This window comes from Manis javanica, chromosome 2, assembly GCF_040802235.1.
Source record: "Manis javanica isolate MJ-LG chromosome 2, MJ_LKY, whole genome shotgun sequence".
NCBI lineage: Eukaryota > Metazoa > Chordata > Mammalia > Pholidota > Manidae > Manis > Manis javanica.
In genome coordinates, this window is record NC_133157.1 from 179522849 (window position 1) to 179543730 (window position 20882).

At 40.6% G+C, this 20882-nt stretch overlaps 1 protein-coding gene and 1 long non-coding RNA gene across 17 annotated transcripts in view; one reads left to right on the forward strand and one right to left on the reverse strand.

Moving 5' to 3' along the window:
* Positions 1-8331, reverse strand: part of LOC140847962 (uncharacterized) — a 58993-nt gene extending 50662 nt beyond the window's left edge. For 2 of the 3 annotated variants that reach the window (XR_012128320.1, XR_012128318.1), the window contains exon 1: positions 8205-8331. This is a non-coding gene — a long non-coding RNA (uncharacterized lncRNA). The remainder of the gene's footprint in view (positions 1-8204) is intronic. The other variant, XR_012128319.1, reaches the window with a different exon arrangement.
* A 456-nt stretch (positions 8332-8787) lies between these two features.
* Positions 8788-20882, forward strand: part of ESRP1 (epithelial splicing regulatory protein 1) — a 56944-nt gene continuing 44849 nt past the window's right edge. For all 14 annotated transcript variants that reach the window (XM_017657106.3, XM_017657111.3, XM_036995444.2 and 11 more), the window contains exons 1-4: positions 8788-9125; positions 9633-9761; positions 10986-11099; positions 13796-13910. In XM_017657106.3, the coding sequence (XP_017512595.1) occupies positions 8994-9125; positions 9633-9761; positions 10986-11099; positions 13796-13910 (490 nt within the window). In that variant the 5' untranslated portion in view covers positions 8788-8993. The remainder of the gene's footprint in view (positions 9126-9632; positions 9762-10985; positions 11100-13795; positions 13911-20882) is intronic.

Below are 20882 nucleotides of genomic sequence, written 5' to 3' on the forward strand. Positions count from 1 at the left end.
TTTAATGCTTACTCTAACTACCATGGTATGTATAACTACTGTAGAATACTATTTCTTTAATGGCTCTCCAGAATATTTAATAATTCTTGGTTATCTTGTAAAGAAACTGAAGTGTAAAATGCAGGATACTTCTTAAAATGTAAGATGTGATATTACTAAATATTAGATTAGCTTACTTTAGCTCTGCTTTTATGGCTTAGCATGAGTTATGTGTATGTGCTGTAGCCCAGGTCTCAAAGGGAGATTATGACAGTCTGCTTAATTTATTAATAAGATTTCTAAAGTATAAAAGTAGTTCATGTTCTACCCAGAAAACGAAGTAAGATACGATATGAAGAAGAACTTCCAACAAACATCCTCTGGTAGAGTCATTACAGAAGATGATCATGAAAAAACTTCAACAAAGATCCTGGCGCTGTTGCAGTTGCAGCTGCATTCATCCCACCGGTTCCTGGACTTGCCATTGGAATGAAGAAGGAGATATCTAAGCTGGCCTGTGCATACAGTAAAACAACAAATTTGACTGGATCTATATTGTCGGAACTCAACCAAGAATTAGGAGAAGTGCAAGTTGCAGTGCCCCCAAATCGTGCGACTATAGACTATTTACTGTTAAAAGAACATATGGGATGTGAACAGTTCCCAGGAATGTGTTATTTTGTCTGATTTTTCTCAAACTATTCAAATTCAGTTAGACAATATCCATCATATTATTGATGTTTCCATAAATGCTTAGGGTACCTAACTGGTTTTCTTGGTTTCACTGGATATGGCTGGTAATTGTAGGTCTGCTTTTGTTATGTATCTGTATTCCTATTCTGTTAATGTGTGTACGCAATTTAATTAGTAGTTTGTTAAAACCTATACATGCTTATGTTACTCTACAAGAAGTTATGTCAAAGAAATAATCAATCTTTGCATGTTTTCTTCCATCTGCTACTTCTATAGCTTTTCTTCTTCCTTCCTAATTACAACCCTTTAGTAGAATTCATGCCTCATATCGAAAATTACTGAGTATCATAATTCTTCCAAGTGGTAAAGATACCTCAAGACAAATGCTGGGCATAGAAGCCACAGGGCATAAATCTGCAAAGAAGTAAAAAGCTAACCTTTTCAAAGAATATTGCTTCTCTCTCACTTACCAACTTTACATTTCCCTGTATGGCCCCGGAAGATGGCTGGTTAGCCAGAGACGGGTAAGATTCCTCAAGGGAGGAACAACCTAAGACAGGCACAGTTGCAGGGGGGCCATCGGGTGAGAAATTGGGGATCAACAGAGGTGAGGCTTAGAACGTCACCCCCCGTTTTGAGAGAAATCTGCATCCGTGGATGTTTTGTTGCCCTTGTCTAGCTTGGATTAATACTTAGTCTATAGGCACACACCTGATCATCTACATTTGCTCTCTTACAGCACTAAATTGTTTTCTACCTTTATCTTGCATCTACCTACCACTTCATTTTATTTAAATAAAAATAAATAAATAAATAAGGGAGAAATGTGGGATTCACATATAAATCAAGTATAAAAATCAAACAAATAATCATATCTGACTTGATTGTTTATAGTTCATGATGTGTGATCAAAACCGAAAGTTTCTGTGATGACTGCCCTTGCACTGTTCACCATGTAAGAACTTATTCACTATGTAAGAACTTGTTCACCATGTAAGAACTTGTTCGTTATGCTTCAGAAGATTGGAGACTGTTGAGAATTAGGCTTGGGGTTGATTAATGATTGTGCATTGAGTCCCCTATACAGAATTTTATTGTTGTTAACAACCATTTGATCAATAAATAGGAGAGATGCCCTCTCAAAAAAAAAAATGAGGGCAATGACTTGGTTATTGTCACATCCTGATGAAATCATGTATGTAAAATTATTGTATGCTGTCCAAATTTAGTTATTTAATAAATAGAAACTTTTTGAGCTAAAAAAAAAAAAAGTAGTTCATGTTCAGTATAGTGTATGGCTAAATGCAGTCTCTGGAGTCAGACTCCCTAGGTAGGAATCCCAGCTCGGTCAGTGCCACCCAAGTACTTTTCACCAAACCTCTGGTTTTTCTCAGTTGTAAGGTGGGCGATAAAAAATTGTAATTTTACCTCATTTGGTTGTTGTGAGAATTAAATGAGATAATGCTTGTAAACATTTTGAATGTTGCTTGGTATACAGTGTCAATTCAATAAATAAAAGCTATCTTATTGTTGTTGTTTGTGAATAGCAAGAAAGATGTCCTTTCTGCTCTCTTCCCATCAACTCCATGGGCCCACTCCTCAAAGGGAGTTAATTATGTTGCCTTCTGGAATGATGATCTTCAAAATATTGTTTGCAGAAATGGATTCTGATTAAAATCAGATATTTACTAGCTAAAGCAGATTGGATAAGAAGGGGGTATCCTATTACTGAAAGCAGTTCTTCTATTTCAAAAGTGCTTATTCTTCCCTCCAAGGCCAGCATAATTGATGGGTACCCTCACCAAAACCCTTTCCCAAGTTCTAAGCATGAGCAAGTTGTACTGGTTGCTAAAGTGCACATAAGGAGAAGAATTTCACAAAGGGAGTGCAAGGACCCATACAGAAAGTGAATTGAGAGAGCCTGGAATTCTAAGAGAAGTCATTGCCTACATGGAATAAATAAGACAGGGCAGCATTTTTAAGTATTTGGTCTATAGTGGTAATCACTAAGGGCTTGACTCTGGGAAGCATCACAGATGGATATGAGATTTAAGCCAAAGAATATGTATCTAATTCCATAGCTCTAATTCAAAAAGCAACAAAACTGAAGTAGGTTTTTAGACTAAAAAATAATTTTCAATATTAGTAAGTGAATATTATTTACAAATGAGGTAACTATAAGGACAGAGAAATAGCTGCAAGTGGATAGTAGCTGCCTCTGGGAAGCAGGAATCAGTGTAGATAGGAGACAGGTGACTGCAGTTTTTTATTACAAACCATGTAGAACTATTGGACTTATAAAATGATATACTCATGTTATTTTGACTTAAATATATATTAATTTAAAAAACACAAGTCAGTTTTAGGAAAATCAACTTGTTGATAATTTTCAGACGGGATCAAAGTGGTGACTCCCCAACCCCTGGTGTATGATTTTTTCCAGTGTCAGGTTGAGACAAAAAAGAAATATTTTTTTGAAAATGTTTCATTAGCTGATTCATATAATATAAAAATTGTCCTTTATTCTGAGATTAGTCTATCTTTTCTTTTGGTGTTAAAATGGTCTTTCTTTTATGAAACGAAGGGGACAATAGTCATCGGTTTTGTCTCGTCTTGAAAAATGCTTCTTAGCAAAATTAATAACTGAAATATTTTCTGTGGTAGTTGCTTTTCCTTCCTTTTTGTTTAATTTAAAAGATCTCTGAAATCCAGAGTTCTTAGAAACCACTGGATGAGTAGGAAAGGTTAGTGCATAGACTGGAGGACAGTGGAAAGAGTCTGCAGTTCTGGCCTTACAGGGGTCCTAATGAAGAATGGCAGGAAAGTGATCCAAGTGTGCTGTCACTGGAGAAAACTCCAAAGGACTTGGACATAGGGGGATGTCAAGGGTGATTTCAGAGGGGCCACATTCTCCTCCTCAAGCATCTTCCATCTTGGGACCCTTTCTTCAGTTATTTCCATTGCCTTGTGCCCAATCCACCACAAAGAAGACTCTCCCTCTTCCTTACCTGCACCTACCTCTTTGCTTATTTCACCTCTCCTTGTGAATTTTAATTCAAATACTATGGCTCATTGAATCCTTTCTGGTCTCCTTGGTGGTATTTATGTCCCTTTGTTATGTAATCCCAGAGCACTGTGTACTTTAGAACACTATCACTGTAATGATACATTTTTAGGATTTTTGTCCCCCACTCTCTAAGGGCAAGAACTGTGTATGAGTTTATGGACTCTTGTGTTTCCAGTGCCTAATACTTTTCTTGCCTGGAGCATACTAAGGTGCCAACAAACATGTGTTAAATAAATGACTAAATGTATTTCTCAGGTCTGACATTCTGTATAGACTTTTGTAAAGTCACTAGAAATCTGTGAGAATATACTGACATGCAAATGAAAGGGATATAGACCCATCATAAAAATTATCTTCAGTGTCTCCAATGGCAGTTTCCACCAAGTACACCATTCAACTTAATAACATTTTAAATATTTCAAACAGATATAAAGCAGGACAACAACAATTTCTACTTTTGGAAGTGATTTACATTTTTGCCAGAATAACAAATGTGGCCCTTTGTTAGCCAAAAGGATGGATGTGTAGGCATACTAAGAGAAGCAAAGAAACTTAGGAAGTAAGAGAAAACTTTTCCTTCCTAGAATCCTTTAACCGCCACTCCTAACAACCCACCTTAACTTTAAAGATAAAGGTTTGCTGCTGTGCTTCCCTCTTACTGGATTTTGGGAGAGGCAGGATGTACCTGAGCAAAGGGAATGACGCCAGAAGTAAGCAGGGAGGAATTCCCCAGGGTGGCATCATTTCCCTGGATGCTCAGTTAAATGGATCAGTTCTGTGGTCCCCAAGGGGAAGGTGTATCTCACCCAGATTTATGGTGCATTTCCCTATATATAATTTTTCTGCACTATTTCTCTATGGCATGGCAGTCAGTCAAGTCTTGTTTAAATGTTATAGTCTGTCTTTAGTTTAAGCTAAGGTCAGAAGGTTAACAACCTTTGTGATTGGTTGTCTGGAGAGACCCCTCCCCACCTGGAGATTCCTCTTGGGTAGTAACCTTCCTGGTTCTCAGGTTTTAAGGAAGAAGGAAGACCCTTACACATTCCCATTCACCTTCAAACCTATGTAGCATACATTATCACCATCCCCATTTTTACAAGTAGACACAGTCTTTGTGAGCCTAAAGAATATGCCCAAGGCCACAAGGTAGCAAATGGCAGGGCTGATTAGTAAACCTGTACTTTTTTCCACACAGATCATCTATAATAATTGCTATAGTAAAGGTTCAGACCAGTAATTTGTTTAAATATGTGATGCATGGAGTAATTCATGGAAAATTATATGGATTTGGTTATCTTTACCATCACTTGCCCCTGACCTCTCCACTTCAGAGAGGCTGGACTTGTTTAGGGAATATAAAATGTGATCTCTTTTACAACTGCATCTAATACAAATAACTAAGAATAAACATCCATGGCTTGTGGTAGCCACAGAACACAGTTTCTTACTTTTGATTTTTTTTTAAAACTGCGATATAATTCATGTAATATTGACCCTTTTAAGGTAAATAACTCGGTGGTTTTTAGTATAATCACATGTTCATGCAACCATCCCCACTATCTAATTCCACAACATTCCATACTTTGATTCACTTTTGAAGGGTCTTTAACTTAGGTACAATAGAAACAACTAGGTATGTGCAATGGACAACTCCGAAGAAGATCCAGAGATTGCAAATAAAACTAGAGCCAGCAAAGACAGTGCTTCTACTGTAGTCTGCAAAAGGGAAAGAAACTGCATTACAGGTTAAAAGAACATTATACATAGATACTACTGTGTCAATGGTTAGGCCATAGCAGATACATCTGAATTTTGTCCAGCTAAAGTGCAGCTCTCTAAAAGTGGGAAGAGGAAAAGGGTCCAATGAGGTTAATGAAGATAATTAAAGAGCAGGGAAGTAACATTCACAATGAAAGCTTTAAAGAGCTTGTAGTAATTTAGTCTAGGAAAGTTAAGAACAACCTTAAAGGATATACAAGGATTGTTGTACAGAAAATGGTGGCCTTGTTACTCTCCTTTCACTAAGGAAAATCCAAAAGAAAATATTCATTCTACAGTGTGAACGAGTTAGCACAGGAAGTCACAAGACAGTCCTGTTGACATCAAATGTTGCTGGGAGCAAAAAGTCTTCTGATACGTTTTAAAAAATGTTTAAAAGTTGTAAAGAATAATATAAAGAATTGTTTCACTCAGATTCCCCAATGTTAACGTTTTAGCACATTTGCTTTATCATTTTCTCTCTCAATAGGTGTATATAGTCAGAATAGCTTAAGAGTAAGTTGTACACAATTCCTTTTTATCTACATTTTTCTCTGCATTCCTGCATTTTACCAGAGTTTAATTTTTTAAACATAAGTAGGTTTGTCTGTGGAAGCAGGTTTGTCTGTTCTTTTAATCATGAGACTTAAATTAACGGTAGACTTCCATTTTCATAATTTCACCTTCGCAGTAATGAACTATGCCCTAGCTAGGAAACAAAAGAGCTGCAAAAATGGGTGGGAGTTACTCATTAAAATCTTTCAACAAATATTTGTTGAATACCTAGTGTATGTCCGGCTCTGTTCCAAGCCCTGGGAATACATTTACAGAACAACAAAGTCTCTGTCCCTGTAACCTAGTTGGACAAAACTTAAATTAAGAAAATCAGAAACCAAGAATCCAACTTTCTTGAACAGAAAGAAGGCAAATTTCTGTGAAAAGGGGCAACTCTCGAGATTAGCTTCTAATACGGACAAAGCTGCGGAATCCAAATAGCGCTGAGGGTACAGGTCTCAGTTTGTACAATCACGCTATATAAATGATTAATCCAAAGAGGAGAGGCCAGCAAGAACCCGCGGGTAGGGCTTTCTGAGCTGTTCTAGCCACTTTCTCAGCAGCCCGGCTATGGACCTCCGGGCGCCGCTGCACTCGTTCGCGTCCCCAGGCCGGAGCCACGCACGAACTCACGCGCCGCGGCGAGCAACTCCGCCCGTCCCAGGCAGGCCGAGCACCTGGGAACCGCGCATGGAGAAAGCCCCGCGGCTTGGAGGCTCAGGCGAACTGGTTCCTCCGGCGGCCTCGCCCACTGCAATGCAGTCTGGGTGGCTTTTCCAGGTCCCTCCCTGACCCGTTCCGCGCCCGGCCCCTGCCCCCGCGGCGCCTGCGGCCCCGAGTGCATGGCTGGGAGATGTGAGGACTGGGGCTACGCGAGGCTGTCGCACAGTGCCAGCCGAGGACTGCCGATTTGCTCTTCCGACCCCGCACCTTTAAGTCCGGGAGCGGAAAGCTCCGGCTGCAGAAACTCGAGCTGCGGACGAGGGTGGTACCGAGAACCCTCGTGGGCCCTTGAAGCGCCGCCTGCCCCCGGCAGGGCCTGGCCTCCGCCCGCACCCTCTCCTGCCAGGAAACACCGCTGCGCCGGCGTTGGGCTCGTCGAGCCCTCTCCCCGACAACCTTCCCTTAGCTTCAGCCTCCTCTCTTCTCCGTCTAGCCTTCCTCCAGGTCGGGAAAGCGCAATCTCCAGCTTCCCCAGACTTGCATCCTGTAAGGTTCTCGAATTTGCATTCGCAGTGGGTAACAGTAGTGGATAGGTGTATAGTGGCCTGAGTTCACATAATATAAAGGGCTGGACACCTGGGGCTGAATCAGTAATACTTAAGAGAGAATTCTGTTCTCAAGAATAGATCGGTTTGAAATATAAAACCCGAGAAAACTTCACCCCTGGCGCTTTTCTCTTTAAAATGTCAACAGGACCCACCACATTGCCGTCCAACTTGGTGGCTGGGGGTGGGGTGGGATGGCGGGGATGGAGGGCGCACAAGCCTCTTTGCAGACCTAGTGTTAAGACACTGCTCGGGAACTTGGCCAAATCGACACAGAAGTACAAAAGCAAAGGTACGAGTAGGGGGTGTGGGGTCAGAGTAGGGAACTGAGGAAAAAGCATAGCTTTGTCCTGATTTAGGAAAACCTTAAGTACGCGCGGTGTGGACCCGTTTTATTTCGGGCCCAGGGTAAATCAAAGGAAGTGGGCCCCCTCCGTAGAGGAGATTCTAATCTCAAACTAGCAGCCAGGGCCAAACAAGTCGTAGCAATTAAGGGAGTAGTCAGGAGGAAAGGGAGTGGGGTCCACTGTGCCTAAATTTCCTCACCGGGATCCCCTTCTGCTTTGCGCGCGGCAGTTGAATCTTTGGACGTAACTTAGTTGGCTGGGTGTCTGGCTCTGCCGCCCGCGGAGGTTCACTACAGGAGGTGGGCACTGTCTGGGGGTGTTGGAGGAGCGAGAGCCGGGCTCGGGCCCCGAGAGGGGGAGGTCGCTCAGGGTTTCGCCCGCTGTTTGCACTTAAAGGTGTGTAGAGCTCGGGAGCGGCTTTTCCTGTGCTTGGCAATTGCCCCTGCCACCTCCCGTCTGCCGTTGACTGGTCCCTCCCTCCGCGGTTTGCCCTCTTGGGGCGCCGCGCCCTGGGCAGCTCCGCACCGCGGGCCTCACCTCTGGCCTCCTTTCGCCTCCCAGCGCCAGGCCTTTTCGCTTGACCCTTAAGAACCTCCGGCTTCGTTCCCGACGGCCGGCATTTCTCCAAGCCCCCCACCCCACTTCTCGGTTACGTCCAACGGGGTGTATACACCACCCCCACTCCAAGCGACTCCATCCCGCGCCACCACTCCCTATACCCCTCACCCTTTTCCCGTCTGGCCTTGGCTACCCTCTGGGTGGCAACCGCCTCCTCCCCGCCCCTAGCGTCTCCCCCTCCTCCTTTCTCTCCCTCCCCTCTCCATTCATCCAGCCATTGTCTTCTGCCCCCTCCTCCCCTTTCCCCAAGAGGCCTCCTCCCCCACCGTGCCACGTCGTGGTTTGAAGGAGCCAATGGGCCCGCGCCGCCAGGTGTCTCTTACCTGCACCACGTGGGGGAGGGGAAGGGGGCGGGCAGGTAGAGCCACATCCCAAAACAGAAAAGCTTTCAGCCATTGCGCGCGCCTCCGGGGGGGTGCAGCCCTGTTCCTGGCTTTTTGCATAGACGCACGGGCAATTGAATTCAAAAAGGGCAGGCCTCCTGCGCCCTCTTTCCCACCCCCTTTCCTGCCCAGGGTGTGGAGCACGGGCCAGGTGTAGGCTTGGGTTGGTTGGTTACCGCCTTTTGCACCATCGGCGGCGAGGAGGGGGAGGTGGGCGCTCTTTCTTTTTCTCTTAGAAGAGGGTTTAGCACAGGTTTTCTTGTTCTCGCTTACACCCCACCTCGCCGCCTCCTGACCCCCCTTCTCCCCCTCCCCACCTATCATCATGACGGCGTCTCCCGATTACTTGGTGGTGCTTTTTGGGATCACTGCTGGGGCCACCGGGGCCAAGCTGGGCTCGGATGAGAAGGAGCTGATTCTGCTGTTATGGAAAGTCGTGGATCTGGCCAATGAAAAGGTATTTCTCCACGTTTCGACCCAAATGATAGCAGTGGGACAAGAAGTTTGTTGTAGAAGTTTGGGGAGTTGGTAAACAAGTGCTCTTGCCTGCCCACTTGTGAGGCTGGACTCGAGGCCTAGAGGATCCGGAGTAAAACCAAACTTGTTGGCCAACCACCTTGGAGCCATTTCAGTCCTCCGCAATCTGGCTCAGGTGAGGGGGCAGGCGCAGCAGAACCAGGGTCTCTGCCTGTCGGGGGACGCCTCGGGGAGCCGGGGTGGGATCCCTCGGGCCTCGGTGCCCATTTCCAGGGCCTTTCCGATCTGATCCGGATGGGGGTGGGGCCGGGGGCAGGGCTGCGCCGACCTCTCGGCCACCGCTCGCGACCGGTGAGCGTTGATGCTGTGACCAGACTCCTCGAGAGGCGGCGGTCGCCCCAGCAGGGGAACGAGGGAGGAGGGTGAAGGCAGAGGCTTCCAAACTGAGCAAGGGGGAAACTGACTCCTGCTTCTTTACCCCCTGGAGGTGGGACAGTTGCACGAAGTACTAGTTAGACCGGATCAGTTGGAGCTGACGGAGGATTGTAAAGAAGAAACTAAGATCGACGCCGACAGCCTGCCCTCGGCGCCGCAGCTTGACCAAGCCCTCCGACAGGTGACAGCCTTGGGCCGTTCCTCCCGCCCCGTACGAGCAGCCCAGGTGTCCCCGCAAGCCCACCCATCCTACGCGGGCTGTTCACGTGCGTCCCCGGGGCGGGGTGGCGAAGCGCCGGGTCGCGTGGGTGGAAACCTGGTTTGCAGGCGCGGGGGAACCTTTCCGGAGGAGGAGGTTGCTCCTCTTTGCCTCCTAGCCCCCAGGGTCTTGGGCCAAAATTCGGCTATTCTTCGAGTTGCTTCCTAAATCATTCTTGAGTCAGATAAACAGCCAGGTTTTACCAATCGAGTGATGAGCATAGTTTGAATCCTAGCGCCCCCTCCCCAAGGACCGTCTAGACCCCAGACACGCCTGACCTCTGCGGGGGTTTGGGTCTGTGGCTCGGCCCTGGGGCAGGGGGCGCTGTGGTGTTGAGCCGTCAGGCCCCGCGCCGCGTGCTAGAGGCGGCCCCAGTTTGGAGGCAACGTGAGGTGCCTGCCTGGTTTCAGGCTTATGAACTCCTAAAGGGTCGGTTCCTGTGCCCTTATTACTTCTTTAGTGGCCTTGGTCCTAGAGCCAGGGAGGGTTTGCAAGCCCGAACGTGTAGCTCGTTGGGTCACCGCGAAACTGGTAGAAATCCCCTTACTGGAATTGACCTAAAAAACCGGCTGCTCAGTGGTAGTGGATTAGGGATAAGGGCGGAGCGCTAAATCCCCGTGCACAGGTGAGTGTCTGGTGCTCTCATAGCGCCTGACCTACACGCATTGCGAATCGTAGGAGAAAGTTATTTCTGGGTTGTGTTCCAGGAAACGTGTTATCAGACCTTACAGAGGTCTATACCCATTACCCACATTTGTTTATCAGAAATTGGCATCTTTCTTAAGCTTGGAACATCTAAACAAAAAGAGTAACACCAGGGATGATGTAATCAGAAGGCAACCTGCTCATGAAACGAGACCTGACTTAAAAGCCTTGAATGAGTTTACCGCAAAAGTAGACGGGGGGAGGGAAAGAAAACTACACGTTACTAAATTCACCTCTGCATAAAATGCGGGTTAATTGGAAAGCTTCTCTATCTAAAGGAATCTAGACAGTTTGTGGGAACGGTTTCTTACACTGCCCCAGCACTGGTGTCCCCGTTCGTGGCAGGTAGCGTGCTTTTCTATGATTATCACCCAGCAGGGCCTCTCTGCTGTTTGTAAATCCTCCATCAGTTGCACCCCTGTGTGTGTCTTGTCTTTTCAGTTTAACCAGTCAGTGAGCAATGAACTAAATATTGGGGTAGGAACCTCCTTCTGTCTGTGTACTGATGGGCAGCTTCATGTCAGGCAAATCCTGCATCCTGAGGCTTCCAAGAAGGTAAGACTGCTGGCTTCTCAAAAAAACGACTGTATCTTTGGTGACTGGAAGACTTTTTCAAAACTGTTTATCCAAATTTCTGTTTTAAAAAGATGCCTATGGAGAATTACTGTTCAGAGGTACAGAATTTCAGTTTGAGAAGACAAAGGGGTGATGGTGATGCTTACACAACAAAATGAATGTACTTAATGTCACTGAGCTGTACACTTAAAGTGTTAAATAGTGTGGTATGTATATTTAACCACAAAAAAAATTCGTGATACTCAGATGTTGGAAATTGAAGTAATTTATAACTCTACTTTGGTGACTCAAAAGTTTCTCTTTTTGTTTATGCCAAGTTTCTCAGATACTTGACTTTCTCCCTTTTCCAAAGCATATTAGCTGAATTTTTGACATTTTGAAATAGCTACAAGTAGGTAGGAGAGAACAGTATTAATATACTGTAATATTCCCACCTTCGTGGAAGATGCTTTATGCCAGAAAGGAAGGGTCAAACTAAAAAAAAGTTCACTTAAACCTACTTAATTGTAATTCTAAGGATTGCACTGTGTCAAGTAAGACTTAATATACTGGTGAAACATTAATTACATTGTGCTTTGACTTAAATGTTCAAAACTGATTGTCTTGTATCAAATCGTTAGGATCAGCCCCATCTTTTACCTTTTCTTACCTTTCTGATATGGAAAGGAATATGGAGTAAGAAAAATACAATCTTACTGTATAATGTGATTTCTCTTCCTGGAAGGAATGCTGAAGAGCTAGGAAAGATGGAGCTTATAATGTAGCCAAATGGACAGCCGTATAGCCAATCATTGCTAATATAGTTGATCATAACAACTTAATTAGTTTGAGCTATAACTTTTTATTGCAGTAGGCAGATACTGAACTTGAAAAGATGGAAGTAAAATATTTCAAGAAAACAGGCATTGATGTTACATGTTAGTGAGTATTCAGTGCAGATTTTCTTCCAGTTTAGTAGGGAATAAGAAAAAGTTAAATGTGTAATGACAATTTTAAATGTTATGGGGAAACTGAAGTTCTTATACTTTGAGAGCTGAGAAAATCACTCCTTTTATAGCAGCCTTGGTAATTATTTGATAAGGAGAACATTTTTAATTCATTAAATGCTAGACCAGTTGCTATATCCTGGATCCAGAAATAGAGATATCTATAAGGACTTTTATTCCCCTTCAAACTCTTATGAAGCAGGGTAAAACAATCCTTTCCCTGTTGGGTTGGCAGCTGGTTTTGTTACTTTAGGTGGACTGCTTTGGATGTGGAAAAACCTCCAGAGACAAACTGAGACATTTTTGAGGCACTTCTATTAGGATTTTGATAAAAAACTAAAGCAATTAATTTAGTATCATAATGAAAGTAATTCTATTTATTAAGGAAAAAATAGCGAAAATGGTAAAAAAAGAAAATAAATCCTGCCACTCACTCAACAATATATTAGTGTTTTTCTCTAATATGAACATGTGTGAGTATATTCCAGACTTTTGTAGAAACGCCTTATTTGTTTACAAGGACCACTCATACTATACAAATCTTTTAGCCTATTTCTATAATTTGACATAAGTATCTTTTGTAAGCACTAAATAAAATACTCAGTATTTTAAATGGATACAACTATTTAAATTTTTATTATTGGATGTGTGAGTCATTGTCATTATAACAGCTTTTAAATGAGCATTTTTTGTAGTTATCTCGAGGATTCGTGGTTCTTTTGGTTAATGACTTTGAACGTTGTGACCATGCTGCTGTGATATCTTTTTCAAATACAGCAATGAGCAGGTCTCATCCAGTAGAATCTAGGGATAGAAAGACACATTATTACATAAATGTTACAGGTCACAAACATTAAAAACTATTTCCTTGACTTCCTAATAAACAAATGGGTAGAAATTCCCAGTAAGTGAATGCAAACTAGTTTGGAATTTTCAGAAAAATCTAAATTCAATTTAAAAAAATTAATCTTTGAATGTTACTTGGTGAGGTTCCCCTCCACCCAGATTAAAAAAAAACACAGTAGTGTAATATTTGCCCAGATAGTTGAGCTTTGTTTAATAACTACAAGAGTGATGCAGTATCTAAGATAAGTAACAATTTCTTTCCTTTGAGATTTGTGATATCTTTAATTTGAGTTCTTGTGTATAGCTGGAATATTGGTCAGGAAAACTAATATGGGTCTATAAGAAGGCACAAAAATAATGCTTTTCAGGTAATCAGGAATTTACTATCTTAATGTGATTTATTACAGAAAATACATATTATCAGAACCCAGAATTTTAAATTATTATGTTTTATTACTGAATTCCATGTTTGGGTATACATTGTAAACATATACATCTGAGAACAGAGAGAGCTAATAGTGAAGATGGTCTAAAATCATGATGGCTGGGAAAAGAGTGTAGTTGTATCAGCCAGAAAATAGAAAACAGCCCAAATGTATTATGGCTTCAGTTTTGAATGGAATAAATAATGGAACCACAAACATTGTAATCCATTGTCTTAAGATGAATTTTTTCCATGAGACTTGTATATAAGATGTAAAGCTATTAACAGAAAATAAAGTCACTTTTACATTCAATTAAACATTTTTAATTGTGGTAAAATATACTTAATTAAATTCTTAGGCTCCTAATTGGGAAATATTGAACTGAATAGTTAATGGTGTCTACCTTGTTCTTCTTCAGAATGTGTTATTGCCTGAATGCTTCTATTCCTTTTTTGATCTTCGAAAAGAATTTAAGAAGTGTTGCCCTGGTTCACCTGATATTGATAAACTGGATGTTGCGGCAATGACAGAGTGTATCCTTTAAGTGATTACCCATGAATCATTCAGAAAAGTAGCTACAGAAAAAATGGCAATTCAAGACATTTAAAAATATTTTTACTTTGTTGGTGTATAGATGAAATTAGTTTGTGCAAAATTTGCTGTGCTAGGAAGAACTAATAGTAAATTATAGACATCTTTCAGAGTAGTTGTAAAAAACTGAATTTGAATAGTGGTTTAGTTAGATGGATTTAGAGATGAATTTTTTGTTAGTTACATTCATCTAACATAAAATTCAATAGAATTATATTTCAGATGATGGGAGTGGTTTGTTTGGTTGTTGATAAATTGAAGAATGGGAAGACTACTTTCCTTTGCTGATTCCAAGGCCACTTGTTCTTATTTTTTTTAATAGAAATGTTTTTAAATTAGTGGGTATATGCTCTTTACAAATGGCTGCTCATTGGTACCCTTTTTAACCTTCCCTGGGTTTCTCAAATACATATAAGGTCATGCTAATTATTATAAACCATCTTTTGAGATGATAAAATAAGGTTGGGATTTTACCCCAAATTCTTTCATTACTAAGATAGTATATTTGATGCATTATGTACTGTAAAAATAAGTGATCAACCCATCATCTTCCACCCAGTAAGTCTTTAAAGTACTAACTAAGAGGCAATTGTGTTCACTTACCAGATGTGAACTTGAGTAGCAGAAGGGTGAAGTGGCTCACCCAAAGCCATTATGAGAATCATCTCAAAATCAGATTTAAGTTAATTTCAGGAACTTGTGGGTGAAAGATGTCTATTCTCAAATTTTCTCATTCCTGTTCAGAAGCTATAGCCTGATTATTTATTTCAAAATTTCTTTCCAGATTAAAAAATGTTGTTTGCATATTTTTCCTAAGCAGGTCAAACCCATTTTATTTACCTTCCTCCTGGAAGCAATTAACTAATTTTGGTTTAGTCCCACCAGTAGTGCTGGAAGAGGAGCACAATAAGTTCATCTGGAGAGAACTCTTGTAAGAATTTCATTAAAAGGTTGGGGCAGCGTCAAAGTTCTTAATGATTTGTTTTGTTGGTTTGAATACTGTATTAATCTGTTAGGGTTGCCATAAGAAATACTACAGCTTGGTGGCTTAATTTTTGCTCACAGTTCTGGAGTCTGGGAAGTCTAAGATCAAGGTGCCAGCTTGTTCAGGTTCTGGTGAGACTTCCTGGAGACTTGCAGAGAGCCACTTCCTCACTGTGTCTTAACGGCAGAAAGGTGGGGTAGGGGATATCTCTCTCGGTCTCCTTTTTTAATAAGGCCACAGGCCTAACAGATTTGGGCCCCATCCTTATGACTTTTTTAACCTTAATTACTTTCTAAATACTTCTATCTCTAGATAGTCACATTGGGGGTTGTGGTTTCAACATGAATTTATGAGGGATGCACACAATTCAGTTCGTAGCAAATGCTAAACCATTTGAATTACTGATACAAAATACAGAACAACAATAACAAAAAAAATCTAGAAAAAAAATTGGAGATAGTAGAGGAAAGGTGTAAGTTATCTTAATTTAGAAAAAAGACAATTTGAGTTGGAAAGGCAGCATATTAAGAATTGTTTATGACTATTCAGTTTCCTCCTTTTTTTATTGAAATAAAGTTGATATGCAATATTGGTTTCAAGTATACAACACAGTGGTTCACCAGCTACCCGTATTATTAAATCCTTACGCCTACTAGTGCAGTTACAATCTGTCAACATAGAAAGATGTTAAGAGAACCATTGGCTATATTCTCCAAGCTGCACTTCCATCCCATGATTTGTTTCATTTTTAGATTCCACAAGTAAGTGAAATCATATGGTATTTTTCTTCCTTCGCCTGGATTATCACTTAGGGTAATACCCTCTAAATCCATCCATGCTGTTGCAAGTGGCAGGATTTCTTTTTATGGCTGAATAATATTCCATTGTGTATATGTACCACTTATTTATCCATTCATCTATTGATAGACATTTTGGTTGCTTCTCTATATCTTGTTTATTGTAAATAATGCGGCAATAAACATAGGGGTGCATATGTCTTTCCGCAGAAGGGATTTTGTTTTCTTTGGGTAAATTCCTAGAAGTGGAATTACTGGGTCATATGGTATTTGTATTTTTAGTCTTTTGAGGAACCGCCATACTCATTTCCACAGTGGCTATACCAATTGACATTCCCACCAAACAGTGTAGAAGGGTTCCCTTTTCTCTACATCCTCACCAACACTTGTTATTTCTTGTCTTTTGGACAGTGTCCATTCTGATTGGTGTGAGGTGATACCTCATTGTGGTTTTGATTTGCATTTCCCTGGTGATTAGCTGTGTGGAGCATCTTTTCATGTGCCTGTTGACCATGGACCATCTGTGTTCAGTTTCCTCTTTCTCTAGTAATTACAGATGAGATACTAGTAAAAATTTCTGCAGCTATAAACAAGAGGTTCTTAATGTGTAGGTATTTTGGTTTCTCAGTGTGTTGATAGTTCAGGGAAAAGTTGCTAATAAGTTCATCCCTTTTTTTCTCCTTGGTTTTTCTTAAGAGCTTCATGTAGTTAAGATTTGGGGTTATTAATAAACATTTTCAATATGGAAACCTGGGGTTTTTACTTGCTCTGTGCTTTGTTATCTACACACAAAGATACAAAGTTGAATTATCTGACCTTCAGGTGAATGGATAGAATGGTATGCTATTTTTGTCACTCATTTTAATGCTCTCTTTAAAACTATCTGTTGGTTCCTTTTCAAGCCACGGAGATGAAAATCAGAAATACTACTGTAAACAGATACGTTGTGAATAAAGATGGGCTCCATTTCAGGCAGATCACACGTGAAATTTGAGGGAGGGTCTCATGACTATCCATAAATGCATCATCCATTGGAAAAAGTAGAGAATTTTATATTCTTAAATAGTGGAACTATAAACTAATTTATTTGGGCTTACACTGGAAGAGTCTCAGATTTATAGTTTATTCCCAATCAAAATGGATTTTAATTTTCGGTGAATTTATTATTTGCATTTTTTTTTACCACTTAACAGGTAAAAAATACTTAAACAGAGATTTTTATTTTACATTGCTGCTGTGATCAATTACTTTATGACTACTATTCAGAAGAATCATTATTTCTGACTGTGCCACCAAACCAGTTCCTCAGGTCAAAGGCAGTCAGTCATACCAAATTTTACTATCAGCTTGTCCTTATCTATGCAAAAGATTTCTGCAATGTCTGAAGAGTTCTGTTCTTTCAGACCACTAAATATTTTCCTTTCTAATAGAATGAGATTGAATTTGAAAACATAGAGATGGTCATTACACATCCTTAATGGTTTTGCCAAGTACATGAGAATCATTTGCTCCTGAGGGATTACCTGTTTGACTAGGTAAACCAGCAGGGAAGGGAGAAGCTCTTGTCAACCCCTGGAAAGGAACAAGTGAGGGAATCACACAGCTTGACTTCCCTGGGAAAGTAACTTGCCTTCTACAAACCTCTCTTTTATCTCAGGTATTCCCAAGTGAAAGCTTTGTAAACCATCATGTGCTGTGTAAATGAAAAGGTATGACCAATTTGATAAAAGGGAAGGGTTAGGAATTTCTTGAATGTAGTTCTGGCTGTTACTTGAACACTTATGTCCCTCTTTTGTCTTTGTGGTGTTTCTAACACCACTGCTAGTGTTAGTGCTGAGTGTCTCTGAGTCACTCCAGTTGCAGTATTTTAACTGCTTTTTAAATTATGCAGTCCCAGGTGAGGAGACGACTTCATTTAGCAGGTGAACTGTGGGTTGCATTTTATAAGCTTTTTATTTAATCGGGTGAGGTTGTGAGGGTATGATTATAGGGATTGGGGCCTCTGATTATTTTACTTTTTTATTTATTTTGAGGAAGAACTTATCTTAGATCTCTTGGGGAAATTATTACTAGTTGTGTCCTGCTGAAAGGGCATTTTGATTATGGGACTATTTGTATAAATGACTTATTTTATCCTTGTTTTAGAAAAAGCAATCCTATTTCTCCCTCCCCCAGTAGTGGATGGAATTACTTCCTCTTGGTTTCTTCACCTATTTTTTGTTAGCTTTCTTATTCATGAACTGATTTGTTCTCATTAATCAAGACCTCTAACACTGTGTTTACCTCACTTTGCGAAGACTTTCGAAGAACTTATTTTTTATAAAGTATGGCCTTGTAGGAAAAGCACATGAAAGAAGAGACCTATCAATTGAGTGTTTACCGTATATTGCATAATAGTAATACAGCCTCACAACAGCCCAGTGGAGGAGGTATCACCACCCCCTTTTTACAGCTGGGGAAACTAAGGCTTAGAGGTTTTATCTTTGATTAGAAGTGCCAGCATTTGATCCTGAGTCTGATGCAAAAATCCTGTTAATTAATTAGGGGGTAATATTCTAGAATTTGTAAAGATTATTTGAGGGCGGGGTTGGCTGTTTAAATAGATTCTCTCTTACAAATGTTTATTGTTTCCTGAGCACATACTGACTAAACTATTTAGCAAGGGAAAGTAAATTTTCTAGTTTCTATCCAGTTGCATCCATATGTGCTGTCAGGATAAAAAAATGAGTAAACCACTCTTGCCTGCCTAACCCTAACCAAGGGATAGGGGTGTGTGTGTGTGTGTGTGTGTAAAAATGAGTGAACCACTCTTGCCTGCCTAACCCTAACCAAGGGATAGGGGTGTGTGTGTGTGTAAAAATATGAGTAAACCACTCTTGCCTGCCTAACCCTAACCAAGGGATAGGGGTGTGTGTGTGTGTGTGTAAAAATGAGTGAACCACTCTTGCCTGCCTAACCCTAACCAAGGTATAGGGGTGTGTGTGTGTGTGTGTGTGTGTAAAAATATGAGTAAACCACTCTTGCCTGCCTAACCCTAACCAAGGGATAGGGGTGTGTGTGTGTGTGTGTGTGTGTGTGTGTGTGTGTAAAAATGAGTAAACCACTCTTGCCTGCCTAACCCTAACCAAGGGATAGGGTGTGTGTGTGTGCACGCGCACGCACTCTTGCCTGCTAACCTGTTTTCCCCATGTGTTGATGACGATGGAGGAAAGAGTGGTTAAGAAAATGTACTCTGGAGTCAGATTTATTGGGGGTGAATTTATTGTACCTCCCAGGTCCAGTTCCCCCATCTTAAAATAGGCATGAAATTGAATTGAGATAGTATATGTGACCACTTAGTTAATAGCCTGCCACACATTCTCCTGTGTTGACTCTCATTCTTTGAACCTCACTGGGTTGTTGGGTGTCTCAGATAAAGAGAAATGCCTGCCAAGAGCTTTGAAAAAGACTTCCTTATTGATTTAAGACCTTACTTAAACTATTTTACACTGTGAGACTGGCTATAGTCCTTTTAAAGCTTTGGCTGCATGTTATTACAGGTAGACTTAAAGGTTAATTTTGCTTCTCCATTTGTAAAATACTGTGTACAAACGTGGTCCATTCTGTACTTGTGTGCTTACTTGTTCTGATTAACTGAATGGTCCTTTGGAATCAGGAAAACTTATTGCTCTGATTAAACAGTGGAGGGAAATGCTGAATCCTCCTTAGTACCCTCCTGCATATGAAAGGAATTTGAGATACCATCAAGTATAGTTAAGCTGTGTTAGTAGTTGACCTTGTTAGCTGGAGGGGGGGAAGAAATTATCTTTGGCACCACATTGGTATGCTGTAAGCCAAATTCACAAATACTCTGATTTGTGGTCTGTAATAAGTTAAGTGACTAGAAATACTGTATATTCTTGGCTGGCACTTAAGAATTGTTATGTTAATTTGGGTGGTTTATTTGAACTATAAAATAATTTACTTTTAAAATGTGAGTTAGGGAATTCCAGGATACTTTTTTCGTTTTAGGAGGTTTTAGAAGATTTGTTAATCATGGAGTCTCCCTTTCTTAATTTTTTTTAACCCATATAAATGTGTTTTTCTAAAGTAAAAATTTTTATCTCTTTTGTTGCATTAGTCCTTAGTTCCATCTTATCTCTGAACATATATAACTGACTTGTCAATTTTGTTTTGTTAACAATAATACTTCTAGAAGTAATACTTGTTAGGATGGATGCTATTTTTTTCATCTTGGCAAAAGTAAGTTTCTGAGGCGTAGTTAAAACTATGGTTTCAGATTGTTTTCAAGCATTTTGTTACTGATATAAATAAAAGATTTTGTTGCCATGGCTCCTACTTACATTCTTTTACTGTGGCATTCTGGATTTGCTTCTTTTGAAGTTCACTTTAAAATACAGCAGATTATTTACAGAACCTATTTTTTAAATTATGCAACTCATTTAAGGGTCATTTTTGACTCCCTTTACGTAATTGCAGGAAATTCAGTTCCTGTTGGAGTACTAATTCAGCTTTTCTTTTGCCATATTTTATGTTTGTTATTCTTTTGTTCACTAGCATAGGTATTTTATTGTAATATGTCTGGCAGTAGAGGCAGTTGTGCTATGCTATAAATAAGGGAGTAAGCAGTAGAAGGGGAAGAAACAAACTTATCTTCTGAGGGATCTATAGCAGGAAAAAATGGCTTTGAGTTGGAATTTTGAATTGGAATGTAATTGTAACATAACTTTACTTAATTGTTCCATAATATGTTACTTTGTATGTTTGATTCTTTTAGATAAAAATTAAATTTTTAGTTTAAAATGATGTTATTTACAAGTTAAAATCTGGAAACTAATTTGTCCATTTTAGGCAGTCAGAAAAGGTAACTCTTTTGAGTGGATAAGCTAATATTGATGGACTTTAAAATTTCTGAATTCCACCTTCAGCTAACGTAGGTGTAGGTTAAATCCTGAAATCTGTTTCCCTAAAGGTGGCGCTAAGGAAAACATTCCTCCTGTTAAATGCAGGCCAATCCCCTGACTTCCCTAGCTTCAGATAAATGGAGCACTTAGCTCAATTGTAGCCTGAGATGTTAGTTTTGTTCCCACCATGTTTAGCTTCACCTTCTCTCGTTTCCTCATGGCACTGTC